Genomic DNA, 21,565 nt, shown 5'->3' on the forward strand with positions numbered 1-21,565 from the left:
GAGTAAAAAGAGTGGATTAATTTCATCAGAAATAACTCATTTATGCTGTAGTTACACGGTATGAGTAGTCTTTCAGTACTAACCTGAGATATATAACAAACAATAATAAACCGACACAGAAAATTACTACAATTGATATTATTAGTCCCATTGAATTATCTAGCATATTTTCATTTGGAGTGGCAGTAGCGCTACAGGTGCGCGAAGCTTCAGAATTCTCCAACTCCTCTAGGTTTTCCTTTAAAATGTGTGTTTTCATCACGGAAATAGAGGAATCCATTGCCTCTGATACCATTTCTCTTTTCGTTGTTTCACTGTTTTCTACAATAGACATTGGAATAACATAAAAGTATGGTACTCATGGAAGCCTTTTGTTTACCTATAATCATGAACATACTCAGCATGCGTATAGAACGAACAGTAAAACGATTTGATCACATATATACATGTACCTGATCGGAAAGTGGTCTGAAAACATCCATTTTCAAAGCTACATCTTTCCTGTGTACATTGACATATAGATTGACATCGCAGTCCGTACGATGGATAAGGACATTTTCGTTCACAGAAGGGTCCAAAGTAACCGATTTTGCATTCTATATAAAATAAAGTTGACGAATCTACATGGAACATGAATGGTCTTTAATAGTACTTCATAATTCATCATGAACTATATCTGGAAAGACATTAAGCATACATCATGATGCATCACAAACTGATAAATGTTTACAGCGAGATTGGTGCCAATACAGGGTACCAAGGAATTCGAATGCAACTCTTTAGATAAATATTGCAGGACATTCAGGGCAACATTAAACAATTTCACTCCAAGAAATCCATTAACTGAGAAGCAGCCAAGGTTGACAATATTAATGATACATGCACCATCTGTATTACACAGTCATGTAAAATACTCTAATCTGATTCATCGGCAAATCTTGGGGGGGGGGGGGGGGGGGGATAATGAATGGTATACATCTATTAGATATACCTTACCGGACATGTATATAACAAAGCATAAACTTCAAATGAATATATGTTTACGTAGATTATTGTAAACTTGTAGGAAAATTTCAACATTCGACAGGGGATGCTTACTCCTCCTAGTCACCTGATCCCACCTCTGGTGTGTTGAGGGGTCCGTGTTTGCCCAACTATCTATTTTGTATACCTTATGTATTTATGAGATTGATCACTGTTCACTATCTCCACCTTTCATGGTGAAATTACTTCAAAAGTTGACATGACTAAACGTTACTTTCTGTGATAGTTACACGGTACATGTAAGTATCAATTTACCTGTCGGGCTGCTGAAATCTATCGTTTACTTCATTATCAAGAAACCTGGAATTAATTTCATTCAAGACAACATACCTGTGAACACTGCAGATATATGGTAAATGCAACATAAGTAAGGAAATCCGCCGTTGTCAACATCATACCTGCTATAATTTATATATATTCAACGATATAGTTTGCTAATACCACCTGTCATTGGGTCAAATGATGTCTGACGTATTTTATAACTGTTAGACCGTTCTTTACACAGCGATTTTGACTATGGATTATTCCGTTTACCTTATCAAGATATAGGGCTCACGGCGGGTGTGACCGGTCAACAAGGGATGCTTACTCCACATAGAAACCTGATCCCACCTCTGGTATAGCCAGGGGTTCTTGTTTGCTCAACTCTTAATTTTGTATTCCTTATAGGAATTATGAGATTGATCACTGTTCGTTATCTTCACCTTTTCATATATAACATCTGTTGCATTTACTACATACCTGCCATGTTCGCAGTTATCTCTCCTACTTGTATCATGCAAATTTCTGGAATCATATCTCTCCCCTTTAAGAGCATGGGTGACAATGATAATTTTTATGCCAAGCAATATGCTGTAGGAATTTGTCAGTTTGAAAGTAGTTTTAACGTATATCCTTCGCTTCTTCTTTAAATCATGCCTTTAGACCCTACATATAAATGGTATATCTTACGAAATCTAACAATAATAACTGAGATGCAGTTCATTTTGAAACTATAGAACAAATACAGTATTGACTTTGGTGGGCAAATGAGCTCTTTATAAGCAGAACCTTTCCTAAATCCATCCACTTATTTGTAATTGTAAATTGTCGTATCTGAACTTTGGTCCATGATTTGTATCAAAACAGAAATGAAACGCTGCATGCGCAGACTTTAGGTTGACATATGCCGCTCTCTTTGATTAAGGTGCTGATCTAGTAAACAAAACAAGAGACCCCCAGGCCTTATCTGTCACATGAGTATTTAGTTAAACATATCACTTGCTTCAAGGGCTATACAATCAATGATATTTTGTTCTGCATTTAATGTTCATCAGCAGTATAAAACAAGACGTATTTTTAAACCACAACTACCCCCATAAGATCCCATACTGATGAAGACTTTACATAATATATGCTATAGTAACACTATATAATATATGTTATATCAACACTATATAATATATGTTATATTATCACTATATGACGTCCCGTGGTGATCCGGGTTAGAGTAGGTCCTCAGTGCCCCCTTGCTTGTCGTAAGAGGCGACTAAATGGGGCGGTCCTTCGGATGAGACCGCAAAAACCGAGGTCCCGTGTCACAGCTTGTGTGGCACGATAAAGATCCCTCCCTGGTCAATGGCCATAAGCGACGAGCATAGGCCTAAATTTTGCAGCCCTTCACCAGCAGTGGTGACGTCTCCATGTGAGTGAAATATTCTCAAGAGGGACGTTAAATCAATCACTATAGGACTATTTAGGTACCGCTCTAAAATCTGAAACCTGGGGTTGCAAAATTCACAATCTTGGTACATCCCTTTCTACTTTTCCTAACTATACATTCAATTATTACACAGCATCAGCAAAATCAAAGAAGTCTTTGAAAGGACAAAGACAATAATCACTATACTAATTTTGACCCTACCCTGGAACCAAAACCCCCTACCCCTGGGATCACGTTTACGATTTTAAAAAAGGACTACCTGCTCACTCTAAAATTCTATTTAGTTTTAATTTAGTATCAAACAAAGTTTATTTCTAATAAAGCAATTTATGCTAAAAATTGGCAATTTTATTTTGGTGACCGCTGTGTTTAGTTGTATTGTACAGTTCGTGCCTATTAAATTTAATTTTTTGTATTTCTACCAAGATGCTTTGTATAACTCAGGGTAAACAAAATCGCCCCTTTTCTATTTTTCATGAACCGTTTTATCCATTCGCCGTTTCTATACAGTCTTCTGGTTTAGTTAACGAAGTCTCTTTCAACCAATCAGATTGCAGCGCAAGGCGTCATTTTCTTTTGCTGCCACGGAATTTTTTTGGAAGAAAAAGCAACCTCCACCTCCACTCCATCCATCACAGGTCTTTGTTTAGCACCACTTTTGTTTCCAGTAAAGATTCATGATATTGTATTTTATCGCATTTGTTTTTTATAACAATATTGTGGCTAGGAGAACGCTGTTGTGTATTACTTTTATATATTGCATTTCTAATCAAGATTATGCACAACTTTTGTTTCCAGTAAAGTTTTTTTTATCGCATTATCACATTCGTTTTTGATTTTTGTTGTTGTTGTAACAATAGGGATCTTGAAATTTACAATTTTGGTAAAGGGTTACCTGTTCCTTCTAAATATTTATTTAGTTTCAGTAGCATTAAAGAAGATTTTTAAAAAATGCTTTGCACATAAACATGAATTAAGTTTGGTCACGTCATAGAGTCAGAACCTCTATCCCGTGGGTCATGAAAATTACAATTTTGGCGAGGCCTTCTTGCTCTTCATCGCAATGTATTTAGTTTTTCTTAAAGATGCGCGGTTGTAGAGAAGACGCTGTTTTGAGAATTTGTCATTTTAAAGCAGATTTTGCCCCATACCTCAGGGGTGCTGGAGTCCTGAAATTTACCATTTATGTCCCAGTTGTCCAAAAGATGCTTCAAATAAAATTTACAAAGAATTGGAATTGTAGTTAAATGTTTAATTGTTAACGCACAACGGTCGACGACGGACGCAGACCATTGCTATAAAACATGTGTCAATGATATTGCCTGATAAAATTTGTAAGTTGCCTGTATGAGATGATATTCTATCAGGATTAAAAATATTGAATTTGAAACCAGGATCATCCCAGACGGCACACCCAACTTAATAACTGTAGTGAAATAAAGAAGAGTCCAAACTTCTTTTTGGGGGAAGAAATATGTTATTCAAATATAGGGCTCATGGCGGGTGTGACCGGTCGACAGGGGATGCTTACTCTTCCTAGGCACCTGATCGCACTCCTGGTGTGTCCAGGGGTCCGCGTTTGTCCAACTATCTATTTTATATTGCTTATAGGAATTATGAGATTGATCACTGTTCGTTATCTTCACCTTTTATTCACGCTGAATCTTTTTTCAGTAGAAAATTTACGTTTCAACTCTGTTGAGTTCCATTCAAAGTATTACATCCGCATCAGTATCAGTCTCAGATTCCGGGAAACACAAAAAAAATGAACAAAGTGTCCAGGCGTTTGAAGGGACGATCCAGAGTACACCAAAGAGGCAAATGTCAGTTGTGTCCGTCTGCAAAAGCGTTATAAGAACAGAGGCTCACAGTAGACTATTTCGCTCGAATAAATCAAACTTACTACATGTCGGTAAAAAAAATTTAAACAAAATATATCAGTTGGCTGCTATGCACAGGCATACGTTTAGGTACATACTTCAAAATTGCGTTTACATTTGAAAAGGAAGACTGAACCATTTCTTTATCAGATTATAATTCAAAACTTTTTTCTAGAACGAATCCATGTCTTTAAAAATGGATCTCCATTTTACTAGATTCTAACCAAACTTTTTCAAATTGTCGTATGTTGCATTATACATATACATACTAATATTTGTAAGGATTATTTTTCAAGTAATTACGTCCTCTTAAATATTTTTGAAAGTATGAAAAAGTGAAGATAAAGAACAGTGATCAACTTAGCTACAAATAATACAAAATTGATATCGATAGTATTGGGCAAAGACGGGCCCCAGAAAACACCAGAGGAGGGATTAGGTGCATTTCCTGTTGCGCGGTCACACCCGCCACCAGCCCTCTTTATCTTGAATTAACAATTTTTGAAGAGAGTGGATTCGTTTACGCAAAAACATTAGTTTGCAGTCAATGCTTACAATCGTATTCTACTTTTACAAACGATACGACTGGTCCTGATGGATTCCTTAGATTATGGACTGGTCGTTCGTTCGGCGGGTTACAGAAGCTGGATTTCTAAACTTACCGGTACTTGTGCGTGGACTGGTCGTTCGTTCGGCGGGTTACAGAAGCTGGATTTCTAAACTTACCGGTACTTCTGCGTGGACTGGTCGTTCGTTCGGCGGGTTACAGAAGCTGGATTTCTAAACTTACCGGTACTTCTGCGTGGACTGGTCGTTCGTTCGGCGGGTTACAGAAGCTGGATTTCTAAACTTACCGGTACTTGTGCGTGGACTGGTCGTTCGGCGAGTTATAGAAGCTGGATTCCTAAACTTACCGGTACTTGTGCGTGGACTGGTCGTTCGGCGGGTTAGAGAAGCTGGATTCCTAAACTTACCGGTATTTGTGCGTGGACTGGTCGTTCGACGGGATCCGGAAGCTGAATAATTCTTTGACAAGACCGGATTTTGACTTTGAATATATTTTTTCATCCCGAATGTAAAGGAATTGGGTGTTTCTGATGCACTTTCCGTATTTGTTGTATCATTTCCTAGGGCACAATTTAAAATTGTAAAAAAGCGAACTTGTTAAAAAAAAGTCTAAAGGACCGACTGTCAGTGTTTAATCTCATAAAGATTACAAGTCAAAAGTCCTATAAAATCATTAAAACTTTTATTTGATTGTAAATTTCACTGAAATGAAGCTAAGACTAAAGGTTCTAATGATACATACCTGATCTAGAAATGGCTTTGAAACATCCGTTTTCAAAGCTGCAGTTTTCTTGAGTACATTTGCATATAGATTGACACCTCAATCCGTACGATGGATAAGGGCATTTTTCTTCACAGAAGGGTCCAGAATAACCCTTCATGCACTCTGTATGAAAGGAAAGTGAAGTTGGATCACTAATTCAAAAGCTGTATAACCATGATTATTGTATCTGATCAGTATGGGTGGTTAAAGCTGAAATTAATTCACAAACGAGAATTCTGCCTTGTTTCGCTATACAATGTATATCCGTTTCTTTGGGTACTTTAAAGACATCGGGATCGGGTATGCATGGTAGGAGGTACAGGTATATATATATATATATATATATATATATATATATATATATATATATATGTTATGTTTCACATCTCTACGACTACCTGCGCGGACAGACTCGACAGATACATATCTCCGTTAGTAATCTTTAATGTTTGCATTTGTAATATTCGAGAAGTTTTCACTCAGATAATATGTCACCAGATGTAGGTGAAGTGGCACAATTTAAAATGGCGCTCAGGGCCGTAACAGTGAGGATTCTTTATCGCACAACCGCATGACACACGATATTCTGTTGAGCGGTTTCAGAGAAGTTGCGCTGACAAGAACTGAACGACGAACTTGTACATTCAAAACATTATACCCTCTGCGACTCATTGCGTGGGGTATGAAAAAGCGTTTCTTAACATGGTTGCAAGTGTATTCAAATATTTGGAGTAAACATATTAAAGGGCCATGGACACTATTTGAGCTGAAAATTTTCAAATTTTATTTTTCCATTTTTATTGTTTACAATGCTTAACTACAGTATTTCTAATGGTCAACCAAAACCTGAATATCAGTTGTTGAGTTATAAGTGAGATACCGCACTCCTCGCTGTTATGTAAACAAACAAAACGTTGTTACATATATGTAAACAAGGTTCGTGACATGTTTTGTTTACATTAGACTGTTTAATAGAAAATAGCATGTTTAAAACAAAATGAGATGTGCCAAACACTAGAAATTATTTAATTGTGTTAAAAATTCACTTATAAATTAAGAAAAACTCTGCTTTAAACGAAACGTTTAATAGTTTATTTAACCTATGTAAACAAAAACATTGCACCAACCTTGTTTACATAACAAGGACTTGTGACCTCTGTATCTCCTATGAACCTTGACATTCACATTTTTGCTGATCATTAGTAATATGCTAAGCATTCTAAAGATTAAAAATCAAAAAAATGATTTTAAAACTTTTCAACTCAAATCGTGCATGTCCATGTCCCTGTAAGAATATGCAATAAGAGCATAGAAAATAATTAACAATCATCCACTGATGGGAACTAATAGCAAAGATCATAAAATTTATGCTATTTACGTCATGCATAAACATAGTTGATAATCATGGCCTGCTCGCCAAGTAAAAACACCCAATGTGAATATATGTTTACCTGGGGCTACTGTATGGACCAGAAAAAGTGAACTTATCGCAATTACCATTCCCTTTAGCTTGATGAGTGTACTACATGTATATCACATTATTTCCTACAGTAAGCATGCTGTCATTCCATCATATAGACTGCGACATATATTACATTTTTAAAAGAATGTATTATAAATTTACGATCTGTTTATTGCAATTTTGAGCATTACCTGATGTTTTAAAATGCGATAAATTCCCTAAACCTTACTATTGGAGCTGTACATGTATAATGGTCGAGGCAAGCTACATATGTAACTTAGGACATTACTCAGATGTAACAATTACGAATGGGGAACAAAAATGAATATACATGTACATACATGTGGCGCACAGGCGCATATAGCGTATTTAGGAATCCATGTCCGTTTTAATAGGAATTTCTACAGTCTCCAACAGTTCTTGTGTTAAATTCTCGTTTTTAACCATCAGTTACATTATAATTATTGTAGTCATTCTGGGTGTTGCTAAAACGCGGAACGGAATTTAAAATTCAGAATGATTAATGTAGATAAGATAACGCTAAAAATGGGGGTGGGGGTGGGGGTGGGGAGACTATTCAATTTGATTAAAATCAGCAATTCGGAAATTGTTCACAAGCGATAAATCAACTTTATCTTAAAACGTTCGCATCATAAATTGATTGGGCGAATTAAGTTAAATGCTTGCATAAGAAATTCCAATGCGTTTTACAAGAATTTTACATTTTCGGCATTGACAGACGTGTTAGCGAGCAGGGATACCTATGAGTAGAGAATGGAAAAAAACACGTGGTTTATATCCCCCCACCCCCGGTTGGCAAAGCGTCATTAACGCACATATACTTACTCATGATACCGTGTTTGAGTCTGTACAGGAAGTATGATATGTATAAAACAACGAACATTCGTGATCTTATTAAGTCAACTACCAGTAGTTAAACATTTTGTGCTTCGTTTATGATTTCTTAACTAACAGAGACTTATTGACCGCAGCACTCCAATCCAAAATGGGGAGTACTTCTGGTAGTTCATTTCTAAACTAAACACTTGTATAACTTAATATTTATATTAATAATGAGATGACTTTTAATTCCATCAAGCATAAATTCTGTGTTAGCAATTTAGCTATTTCATATGACTTTAATTCTGGGGCAAGTTATACGAGTATAACCTGGTTTGGGTCAGTTTACGCTTTATAATCCGCGAATTTGACCAATCAGAGACAAGAATACAATCAGAATTAAATTATTATGAGATAAATCTGCTAATCATCTTACTATGGTTCGTAAGTTTCAACCTTTCTTTCCCGCTGTATCAGTTTCAACACTACTCTGCAGGATACAGGTAAACGTATGAACTTTCACATAGATTCATCACCAAATGAGGCAAACCTTTTTTCCACACCAGACTCGTTTTCTTTGAAATTTGATGTGACACATAAATGTATATTGTACCAAGTGTAGTACTAAAAGCAGAAACATATCTAGTTCGATTAAAAGCACGTTTAATTGAAAAAGGCTATGTTTGGGGAAAATTGTTCGAAAAATTATTTTATCTTTTACAATGTTGTTTTTCGGGGGGGGGGGGGGTACCTTTTATTCATTGGATAGGCTCATAAAACCTTTTCTTAAGGTAGCAGCCAGAATAAAGTAATAGAATTTGAAATGAGGTTCAATTATAATTCCAGTCTTTTTTTCAGTATGTTTATCTTTCGAACGTTCGAAGCATCGCTAAATCGTGTTACTATCAACTACGTAATATTGGCCGAATTCGACCTTTAATACTTGAGAGTGCTTGTAAGACCCTTATATGCTCACTTGTGACCTCTCGTCTGGATTATGGCAATGCCTTACTATACGGTATAAGTACCAGTTTCTTGACTAGACTCTAAAAGATTCAAAACACCGCCGCCTGGATCACTACACGTACAAAGAAATATGACAACATAACACCCATGTTAGTTAATTTACATTGTCTTGTCTCCCCGTAGAGCAGCGAATCCAGTACAAGCTGCTGCTACAGACTTTTAAAGCTTTAAATGGAACATCGCCATTATGTTTACAAGAACTTGTCAAATTTTACACTTCTAGTAGATCCCAGCGATCAGAAAACTATGTTTCTGGTGCAGTCACGTGCACATACTAAGACATGGGCACAGACGGTTTGACGTGGTGAGTGCTACGCTCTGGAACAATCTACCCCAAGACCTGAGATCTGAGAAGAATTTTATTAATTTTAAAAAGTTATTAAAAACTTACCTTTTTACCATTGCTTATCCGGAATCTTCTTAGTGTTTATTTAATGTTGCTCATTTTTAAATTGACAACACAGCAATTTTACATGTGAACATTACTAGTCCTTTTAAAGTTATATGTATATTCTTACGCGTTTTCAACTTGCATGTTTAAGCTCTAGTATTTATTAAGTAATTGTTTATGCTCTTATGTCCATAATTGTTTTATGTACAGCGCTTTAGAGTAATTTTACATTATATTTAGCGCTTTATAAATTTTGTATAATAATAATAATCTTATTTTTTCTTCTTCATTTGTGAAACAACATACTTTCACAATCGGGGGGGGGGGGGGGGGATAAATCCGGGGGAAAGGATGGTGCCAACAGACACTTGCTTGATATTTTTATTAAAACTTACTATGCAATATATTAAGCAAGCGCCTGTTGGTACATTTATCCACAAAATCCAGCGTTTTAAAATACCTAATAATGCAATAATATGAAGTATCAATATAAAATGGTGGATTCTGAGGATGGCTTCCTGTTCTCTCTGAAATTTCTGCTTCCGTTGTTAATAATAAGCCTTTTGATTTTACAAATGCTGACCTCATAACATCATTGCTTAAAATGTTTTCCGTTCCGCGTTTTAGCAACACCATTCTAGTTTATCACTCTCATATTCGTTAAACTACATGTATGTGATTAGCAATAATTCAACGGATTAGGATTTAACAGAATTCATTTTAGAAAGATTGCATGTATCTTGACGTAGAATTTTTTATAAATGTGATCGAAATCATAGACGAAATACATTGCTTCGAAAATATGTGTATAATTATTTACTCAGCGTGCATAATATCTACTTCGAATAAAACAATCGAGTATTAAAAATCTATTACTGGTTAAAGATAATGTGCCATTCCTTGAGATTAACAATGTACTGAAGGGTTACTATAATGTAAATCTAAATTCTATTCGTTATTCTGTCGCACCATTTTTTTTTTTACAAAACGAATGACAGGTTTCAGAAAAACACAGCGAAGTGCCGTATACATACTGTTACAAAAACGGTCTTTACCTTTAACGTCAGCATAACCCATATTGGAAATATATATCATTCCAAAGAATAGAAAGATATAAAAGGGTTGAGTAGGCATATTCAATGTTGATGCTATCATGTACAATGTACACTCCGGGAATCAAAACAAAACGGATTAGGGAAGTAATTGTCATCGTGGATCTATTTAAAAATATAATTCTATGCAGAATGGTCCTTTAAGTTATGCTAACTTTTCAAACATACATGAATTTTAAGGCCAAAAATAAATAATTGTTTGTTTCCCCAAACCCGACTCTATCAAGTCAGGTGTGGGTAGGTAGGTAGGTAAAATATTTTATTTTTGGGGGGAGGGGAATGTTTTTTGTAGTAGTAAATAGGAAATTACAAATCGGCATTAAAGGACAGTACTTTAAGCCCTAGTACACAAGTATGTATCAAGTGATAATTTCCCTCCTGTCTGGTGATATTAAATAAAAAATCTCTGAATATTTGAAATCATTTATTTTATTTAATTGGATTTCTCTTTGGTGGTGTTTTTCCAATAACAATACAGTCTCCACAAACTGGCAGCACTACACGATGAGTCTTAAGGGCCTCTGTGTCTCTAGTCGCCCCCACAGCTGCACAGAAGGCACAAATATCGGGCTGTGCAAGGGTACTTGCATAATATGGAAATTCAACATGGGTGTTGCAATCCATTTGTAGACGGACATTTACAACTCCTTCAAGGGCATCACCTGAAATGGAGAAGAGACCATTTTTTACAAGCTGTTAAAATATCTTTGAGTACTATGAATATTAAGTATACCAGAAAAGTTTTCTTTCAAGGAATAAAATTTTCAAAACAGCCATCTGTCTTATTTTATTATAAGCAATAGAATATAAGTAGAATCTGTCAGAAATTTAATTCACTTCAATGTCAGAGATGATACCAGAATGGAATACTGTGTACTTGTATTTTATAAAACCATACAAAGTAGTATAACCCATCAATTGAATGAAAAATACAAAATAAAATCCACTGTCTGTGAGTGAGTGTACATTTTGACTGCATGTCAGATACATGTGAAACTTAATGTTGATTAACATCAAACAATGACATACCAGATCATGTTACATGATGGGACAAGCTGATATTGGGGAAAAGGGCATACCTTCGGGTGTTATAACAGCTCCACAACAGTAATCATACTTGGTTAGCAGTCTGTCAAAAGCTCTGGATTGTCGAACAGTAAGAGATTTTTTGCTGTAGATACAACGAGGTTTCTGACACTCATAACACCTTACAATTTTCCTCACATTCTGGGCTATAAGTCCCTGGTTTCTTACTCCCTGAAAATTGTAAAAGAAAGGTTAAAAATATATGCATCTGTCCGACATCTAGTAGGAAGATAATCTTTATCATGGAAACAGAAAACATGTTTGGATTCATTTACCACTGTTCAAGGCTCTATTAGTTTTCTTTTAGATGCACAGGAGTCTTACATGGTATATATTAGATGGTATCTAATATATATTATTTATAATTGCTACAATAAAAAAGTGTAGACACACTCATTGAAATTTCCTTTGAATGAAGAGCTCAAACTTTACAAGATCAAAATTTACACAAGAGCTCTCGGAGAAGCTATCCACACATAAACATTATATATGGGGCTAAAAAGAATCACATGAATATCTGACAAGAACTAAATTTAATTTTGCAAACCTGGATTTCCTCTGCAACAGCTTTTGTTGTCTGTGTTTGGGAAGATGGTCTATCTACTTCAGATGTTTCTGTGTTGATGACATCATCAAATGGCTTATAGTGAGCTGGATCGTTGCTCACCAAAGGGTCTGGAAGCCATGGAAATTCATTTTCATACATCCTGGCAACACAACATCTACGATCGTTACACTTCTTTATCTGGAACCAGTAGTGTCGTTCCCGACAATGAGTACCCAGAAACTCCTGGTAATCTATTAATAAAAAGAATTTTCTAATTCATTGGATGAGTATAACCAAAATGGCAAAATCACAATTTAACCAAAGAAATATTCAAATATTTGAATACAGCAAATAAGTCACACATTAAACAAGTTTAACCCCACCACATGTTGAATGTGCCTGTCCCATTGAAGTCAGGGATTCAATATGCCAGGAAATATGTTATCTTTGAATTTTTTGTGATATGTATATTGTTACATATACATTTTTGATAATATTCAGGTAATTTAAAAGAGCAGTATAATTTCATATACGTTTTATTAATTTGGTAAAATTTAGAGCTTTTTACAAGGAGACGACTTCCATCCCAGTTGAAGGCCTTATGGAAACCTCTGTAAATTTCCTTTATTTTTCTTGTGAATAGAGTTCAGTCTCTCAGACACTCCCCCCATAATTTTAATATCAAATCTATATGAAAATATAGGTACCTAGTTTTGACTTTACATTCTGCTGCTGGTATTTTCCAAGTTCAATATTCCCATCAATACAATTTAGGACTTGACGCTCAAACTCCTTGATATCTTCATTTTTAGCTGCAGAATGTACATTAAAGGGCACTTCTTTCAGTTTCAGTCTGGAAGTTCTTTCCCCTAACATTGATTTCAGAGGTCGAAGAGACTCCATCCATGCCTCTTTTAAGTTTGGGTTTTTCGTAGATTTCATACGAATGTCATTCATTGAATTTGCAGAACGCAAAACTTGTTCTATTTCACTTGTTGACTCTTCTCTCATTAAAGATGTGTTCTGAATTGCAAGATTCAAAATAGACATTATCCTCTCTGCGGGATTCGCCCAAGAATTTCCTGGAGCCGTACGGCCGGCTATTAACGTGTCGACGCCTAGTTGTTTGAACAGTACAATCAAAGCCATTTTCACTGAACGATAGGTAATCCGGTGATCTGGACCACCATCCGAAAATATCAGCAACACCGGCATCATTGGCTTTTCCCGCAGGATATCTTTGATTTCTACAGAGTGTCTCCAAGGAGTGCTTGGTTCAAACATAGAGTCTTTGTAGATCACATGGACTTTACCTCTATAGAAGGAGCCATCTTGATTTTCAGGAAGCTGAACTTCAAGACACACTGAGGGGATCAGTGAACCTTTGCTGCCTTGGTCATGATCCAAAGCTGACAGTACAGAAGTAGTCGGGACAATTGATTTTTTTTCCCGTACACCACTTGACATGACTAACCCTGGTTCCCCAAAGTCAACTTTACATTTGTCATCCACACAGATAAATGTCGCCTGGTCTCTGAACTTTATGGCATATTGCCGCATATACTTAAAGATTGCTGCACAGTAATGCTCATCTACATGGGAATTCCGCAGCTGGCGTGTTTGAACTTTGAATTGCAAAGGAACTTTGCTGGTGTAGAGTTTTGAAGTTTTAGCATGGGAATTTTTGGGAACGAAGCTAAAGAGAAAAGTACTTTCACTAGGTATTGGTGTCCCTTCCGGTAAATCCTTCCTGACGTTATCAATAAGATCAGGAATAGATATGTAATTAGACAAATGACAAACATTATGACGACGTTCATCGGCTGCAGTAATTTGCTCTATTTTATCCACTAATGCTTCAAAGAAAGTTTTGAAAGTGTCGCTTGGACGACCTGGATTCATGTGCCTCATGTCTAATACTAATTCAGCATCCTCAGCTAAAATTGACTGTTTCACTCGTGCATCTAAGGTCGGATTTTGTAGAGAAGAAGCATCTAGTGTCAGCTCTGAGTAGATACTCCTAAGTATATGTGGTGGTATCTTTGGAGAGGAATGTAAAGTGCAAAATCTTTTGGAGAACTGCCTCTTCATTTCACGAGTGTGGTATTCTGGTAGCATGTGTCGAATTCTGGCAAAAACCTGGACGGAAGAGTTTGATATTTCCGAAGGCAGTCTGTTGCTAGGTACACGCCATATGAAAACAACTGATCCAAAAGAGCCTCCTGGATTATATGTGAGGATATTAACCGGAACTGACAACTTTAAGTCATTTAGAAATCTAGTCTTTTCCATGCTGTCTTTGAATGGATTGGTCAGGTGGATTTGCTCATCAAAATAAAGATGGCTGTAATAAGGCAATTTGGTCAGAATGTTGTCAAGAATACTTCCTATTACCAGCCCATCAGAGTTATCGCGCTTTGATGACTCTTGCATGTCAATAAAACAAGTCTCGCGAGCAAGTGCGAGATTACCGGGACATAAGCAAAACGTTGATACCCCCCCCCCCTTTTTATATATATATATATATATATATATATATATATATATATATATGGTAAAATAGCCATTAGTCAAGTTACATTTTAAAAAATCTAACACTAATATATAAGACTAATGTGTTTTTGAACGCCATCACATCTGTTTCAAAAATTGATGTTTTATATCCGATTTCCATCGACATATGTAATTTTTGAAATAGCTTAGATGAAGTTCAGAAACATAGCAGTTGTGTTAATTAGTGTTATAAACATCTCAAAATTAAAACAAAATTGCAGTTTGACAGATGGGTAATTTATTTTCTAATATTAGAAAAGGAGGGGGGGGGGGGGGTTGTTACATGTAAAACTTATACTGTACCAATTTATACTTACAAAGTTCATGCCATATGAACCTGCACTAATTGTATGATAAAATATCTTCATAGTCTGAGAGAATAACTTTAAAAGCATATGAATCCCCATTATTTGCAAGAAGATTTCGTTATGTTGGATGTGCATAGGTAAAACCTTTACAGTTCTTCTTGCAGTTGATGTTTTATATCGGTCAAATTTAGCAAATTCAGTACCTATGCTCCCTCACATAGTTTAATAAGTTTGTCTTTTTTCTTGTTAAAATAATTAATTTTTTTTTAACTTTAGAATTTTGATCAGTGTTGTGTTTTGCAGTTGATTATAATTCGTATTCAATGCCATATTTGTTTACGTTGTCCCGGTAGCACGACTTTACGCGCCTTTAATTTGAAGAGTTCCACTAATGGAAATCAAAAGTATTGAATACTTATGTGCTACATGTTCATCATCTTCAGAATCATGGTTTTCTATCCATGTATGATCAGCTACTTCTCTAACAGGGTGATTTAATTTCTGTCTTTTTTGTTGATCCAAATTTTTCTGTTCAAGCTATGTTGCAAAGGAATTCATTGATAGTGCCATGTTTTCTAAGTCAACTTTTAAAGGACCCCATCCAGCAGTAAATCTTAGGCTTAACAAACTGAAATTAGAAATGGATAAAACATCAAATAATTCAAAGGTAGCCATGATTTTTGTAATGAAAATTGAGTCTGTTTTATAAATATATTAAAAATGTCAAAGTCGTTAAAACAAAAAGTACTAAGACATTTATCTTTTCGATTCTGTGAAAGTTAAATAAAATTGTTACTGAAATAGAACAGACAGAATGATGGACATTGTGGGGTACTCCGTATGAATATGACCAACATTCTTTGAATCGTGTATGATTCATACTTTTAGTAGTTTTTAAAGATGGAGAAACTAAAAAAATGTTGATAACATTTATTCAGTGTCATTCATTTTAAATTTTTAACTGAGTGTATCCTTTCTTCAATGAAGGTCCATTTAGAAATTCAAATTAAACTGTACATGTACCTGAACAAAGCTGAACTATAAAACTTCAAGGTTTCTGTCGTTAATTGTGGAGCTTTCTTTTTTTTCTTTTCCAATCGTTGAAACCATTAAAACCAGTCAAGAATCTGAAAAGTAAGAAAATGATATCAGTTAATATTTTCTCTTTAAATACAGTATGAATATACTCAAATTTTTGATTAAAAATATTTCTCTCTGACATCTTAAATTGAAATATTGAATTTTTTATCAATACAATCATCACTTAAATATTTCAATAAATAACTTCAAAATTTTCAGCATACTAAGACTTTTCCAGCAATATTTACAATATTTTTATTTTAAAAATCATGCATATTTAAGCTTTATAAAAATGAGAATTAAAAAATATTTAATGTCTGTCGGACAGACACTGCTAGGTCATAATTACAGTGAAAAAATAACAAATAAAGTACAAAATACATTTCTATATACAGGACAGAAAACAAGCTGAAATGTGAAAGCTCAGCTACTTTGTATTAAGGGCTAGAGGAAAAGCATACATATATATATATATATATATATATACATATAGTGTGTAGAAGGTTAGTTATATGTGCATACATGTGCGAAAAACCAGTAAGTTTCAAATGTATATGTTAAAACCAGCACCACATTTACATACATACTGCATTTCTTATAAGAGTTATCTGCATGAAAAACATATATAATCATGATAATTGAATATTAAATACTAGTAATTCCCCTACATGTAAGTTCCCCGACATATATTGTTAAATAATAATATCTAAAATATGTAAAGTCAATGCTTAAAAATGACAATTCTTGTGAGAGCCTCCCTACAAATAATTCATATACCATGTCAGAAAAGAGACATCAAAAATTATATTTGTACAATTGATAAAGCACCAGTATGATGATGTACCTTTCTGGAAGTGGTTTCACATCTGCCAGATGAGCACTTCTTTCCATAATCTTCTCAGTGGATCCATCTAAATACCATAAGCAATCTGTAATCACACTGATATGCTTGGTAACAGTATCATTTGACATGGAGTTTGGGAAGAATGTGTTCGCTTTTTCAAATTCTTCAACAACTTTGTTAAACAAGCGGTCCTTTTCTGAAAGATAAAAGGGATTTTTATCATCTAAAAGTACACTAGTGATTGGTAGATTTCACAGTAAAAAAGTGACGCGTGAAATGCATATTTTCAGCCTGGGAAATCGGGAAAAGTCTTCTGCAGTATGTTTACTTAGATTCGGGAAGCACTCAAAAAATTAAGCGTGAAAGCTCAGTGTCTGCTTTTATGAGACAAGTGCCAGGAGAGGTCTGCTTTTACGAGACCAACATTTAATAAGGGCATAAAAGGGATCATTTGAGCATCTAGGCTTTTAAAGGGTTTGAAAAGTTAATGCAAGAAAACAAGAAAAAAGAATGCAAACAAGGGTGGGGAGACTCTCCTTATCCTAAAAGAGTCTACCTTTGCTTGCAAGAGATATATATATTGGGACGTGGTGTTATTTAGTATGCTTACCAGTAAACTTGTTCCCTTCTGTATCTTTTCTTCTGGGCAGCCTATTGATGGCTTGGCTTGCTTCCATCATTCTTTCCAAAGTGTTCACACAAATTGAGGAGGAAGCTTCTTTTTCAGTAGAGTTACCCTCAATGTCAATACAAAATTTAACGAACTTGAAGTTTTCATTGAAGTCAAGAGCAAGTTTCATATCGTCACCGTACAGAGGATTAAATGTTTCTGTAAAATTGCTTTTAGTAGAAATTGACACACGAACGTGTTTTTTGTCCAGAGCATCCTCCTCATCTTCAGTCAAATCGAGATCGGCAATAACATCCTCACACACATCTTCCCATATGTTCTTTTTAGAAAATCTACGCAACGCATTTGTGATCAGGTTTCTTGTGAAGCTGCCTGCCGTATACACGGCAACAGAAACTGACAACACAGCGTCCATACCATGCGTTTCACATGAACATTGAATCCCGATCCCGATGTACGATCCCGAAGACGAGAGGGTCATCAGGGCGTTTACAACTGCACTGATTATAAAGGCACTTTAAAGAACGGCGTCTTCTTCCTACGCGTTTTAATTCTCCACTTCATAGGAGCACCTCCGTCTGGATTTCGGTAAAAAAAAAAAAAAAAAAAAAAATTCTTCACGAAATCGGCAATGAAATATTTTCGGTCGCGGCGATTTTTTTGGGTCGGTCGGGATTGGGGAAACAAACAATATTTTATTTTAGGCCTAACGTCTTTGCTCGTATGTGTATGCATTTGGAAAAAGCCAAATACCAAAGTTTCAGAAGCTGAAGTGAAATTTAAAGTACTATCGTTATGACGTATTATGAAAGTGCATATATAGTCACTTAGGCCCGTAGCTGCGAGGTCGTTCCAACGCCTATTGTGACAAATAACTTCCGGTTTGATTCACACCCGAAAGATCCATGTCTTTCACTTCTTAATGACAGTCGTTTAGCGAAGGAACAGTCACTACCTATGTTAAACGTCTTAGCTTTGAGTCCTGTGTGGATCCGGGTTAGAATACCCCTTGTTTGTCGTAGGAGGCGACTAAATGGTGAAATGAGAACGCCAAAAACCGAGGTCCCGTATCACAACGGATGTGGAACGATAAAGATCCCTCCCTGCTGAAAGGCCGTAAGCGCCGAGCATAGCCCTAAATTTAGCAGCCCTTCAACGGCAATGGTAACGTCTCCATATGAGTGAAATATTCTCGAGAGGGACATTAAACAATATTCAATCAATCAATCTTAGCTTTCATACGGCGTCGGTCGGATCGATATTCACACCCGGGCCTCCCGAAAGCGATTGCCATAACCATTTCAATCCACAAATTGTCACATCATGCCAATGGATATGCGTCTTATTATTTATTTTGTCAACAATATAAATGAACTAAACTAACGATCTGAGAAAATCTATTGGTTCCGATAAATTGGAATAAATACCATGAAAAAAGAATAAGGTGTCACAAACAGCTAAAAACGAAATAATGATGTATAGCTGGTTTGCTACAGATCATGAGCTGGGATCTTGCGGTTGTTGACCACTGAACTAAATTTGATCTTGAAGGTATTTTCGATAAACTGAAAAAATATAATATTGCCGATTAAGTTGTTTTGAAGTTTCGCCTAAGTTAATATAACATTCATGGTTATCCTAAACCAATTTTAATTCATTTAGTAAAAATCCCTAATACGCATCAAAGATGCGTATGACCTAGTTGCAGTTTGGAAAATTATGCACGCTTGCATTCACAATTGTATCTTGCTTAACGTCTCGCTCGAGAATATTTCACTCATATGGAGACGTCACCAAGACCAGTGAAGGGCTTTAAATTTAGGACTATGCTCGGCACTTACGGTTATTGAGCAGTGAGGGTTGTAAAAACATGCACGTATTTAATATAGTTTATAAGTATGAAGCTTTGAATGGCCGCAATAGGTATTTAGTGTAATAATGACATTGACCTTTGTATTTCAAAGCAACATACATCTTGAATGTCATCAGGATTTGAAGTCTGACAAGATTGCTACACTTAGACATGTCCCCTACCGCCGCAAAAAAAGTTGAGGCACTAAAGTACCCATAGCTCCTGTAAAATTAGTCGAATCAAAATGACGGCGCAATATGATCAACTACATATGGTGACTAACAATCCTACAAAATTTGAACAAAATCCGTTGAGCGGTTCCGTCGGAGTTGTGTCCACAAAGTGTTTCTATAGTGTAGCATGTACAAATTGAACAAATTTCCATAACTCCTGCAAAATTTGTAGAATCAAAATGACGGCGCAATATGATCAACTACATATGGTGACTAACAACCCTACAAAATGTGATTGAAATCCGGTGAGCGGTTTCGGAGGAGTTGCTTCCACAAAGTGTCCTTATAGTGTACTGTAATGATTTCGGATATTTGAGGTACGACCATGCGGAGTTCTCAATTAGTCACTTTACATCACGTGATCTCATTTGTGTATAAATAACGAGACTCCGCAGTCGTCTGTGTCATTCTGATAGAAGACCCAGCCAAATAGAGAGGACGAGATTATGTGTACTAATAAAGTACAATTCCTCGTCTGTTCTTACGGTTAGAGAGTGAATTTGGAAGGCCATCAGAAGTCTGGCCTGCCACGAAGAGGTTGACCTCCAGTAAAGAGGCTAGCCATAGTTTGTTTTCTTTGGTTTCGTCCGCATTGGCTGAACAGACCGTCGTCCAGGCCGCTATACTCATTGTCCGTCCTGAATAAGGCATCCTACAGTGATTGTAGTGGTTGAAGGGCTACCACATAAACTGTCCGTCCTGAATAAGGCGTCCTACAGTATATGGCGTAATCCGAGGGCGACTGGGCTCAACAGTTTAAGTTAGCACTACCAGTTTATCGTTGCTTGCCTCTGATTGATATAGTGATTCTCTGTTTGATTATAATTAACCTAGATAAGGTTAGGACATATTTGTATATTTTGGCAGTCCACTAAAATCATACCAATTAGTTTAAATTGTTATTGTTGAATACCCCAAACCCTGGAATTGACCAGGTACGATCCAAGAATTTAATGTAAATACGTTACAGTACTACATATGTACAAATTCAACAAAGTCCCATAATTCCTGTAAAATTTGTCGAATTAAATTGGTGGCACAGTATGATCAACTACACATGGTGATTAACAATCCTAAAAAAAAAAATATGAACAGTGAGCGGTTTCTGATGAGTTTCGTCAACAAAGCGTTTTTATAGTGTAGCATGAACAAATTCAACAAAGTCCCATAACTCCTGTAAAAAGCGTCGAATCAAAATTGCGACACACTATGAATAACTACACATGGTGACTCACAATCCTACAAAATATTAAAAGAATCCATTGAGCGGTGTCTGAGGAGTTGCATCCACAAAGTGTTCCTATAATGTTGTACGTACAAGTTCAACAAAGTCCCATAACTCCTGTAAAAATTGTCGAATCAAAATGGCAGCGAAATATTATCAACTACGCATGGTGACTAACAATCCTACAAAATATGAACAAAATCTGTTTAGCGGTTTTTGGGGACACGGACACCGGTATTTCTATGTCCCCTTCCGCGTTGCGGTGGAGGACAATAAACATGCACCAGCAAGTACCATGCATAACAGTTAGAGGCTAGCTCAAATCTACAGTTTGTAGTGAAAAAGAGACCTTGACCTTTTGACCTCAAAATAAATAGGAACCTTCCTCTTTTGGATGTGATCATGATATGTAAGTCTCA

General features: G+C 35.9%; 1 protein-coding gene across 2 annotated transcripts; it reads right to left on the minus strand.

Annotated features, from left to right (window-relative positions):
- Positions 1 to 20: 20 nt before the first annotated feature.
- LOC125676465 (multiple epidermal growth factor-like domains protein 10) lies at positions 21 to 10,824 on the minus strand. 2 transcript variants are annotated; one of them, XM_056158000.1, is made up of 5 exons: positions 10,731 to 10,824; positions 5,936 to 6,079; positions 5,601 to 5,753; positions 453 to 596; positions 21 to 321 (listed from the first exon to the last, which is right to left on the minus strand). In XM_056158000.1, exons 1-5 carry the CDS (start codon positions 10,807 to 10,809, stop codon positions 41 to 43), a joined length of 801 nt encoding a protein of 266 aa, XP_056013975.1. In that variant the 5' UTR covers positions 10,810 to 10,824; the 3' UTR covers positions 21 to 40. The 2 variants fall into 2 exon arrangements, with proteins under 2 accessions (XP_056013975.1, XP_056013976.1); XM_056158001.1 differs by lacking the exon at positions 453 to 596.
- Positions 10,825 to 21,565: the final 10,741 nt, after the last annotated feature.

The sequence above is a fragment of the Ostrea edulis genome, chromosome 3, assembly GCF_947568905.1.
Source record: "Ostrea edulis chromosome 3, xbOstEdul1.1, whole genome shotgun sequence".
NCBI classification, from domain to species: Eukaryota; Metazoa; Mollusca; class Bivalvia; order Ostreida; family Ostreidae; genus Ostrea; species Ostrea edulis.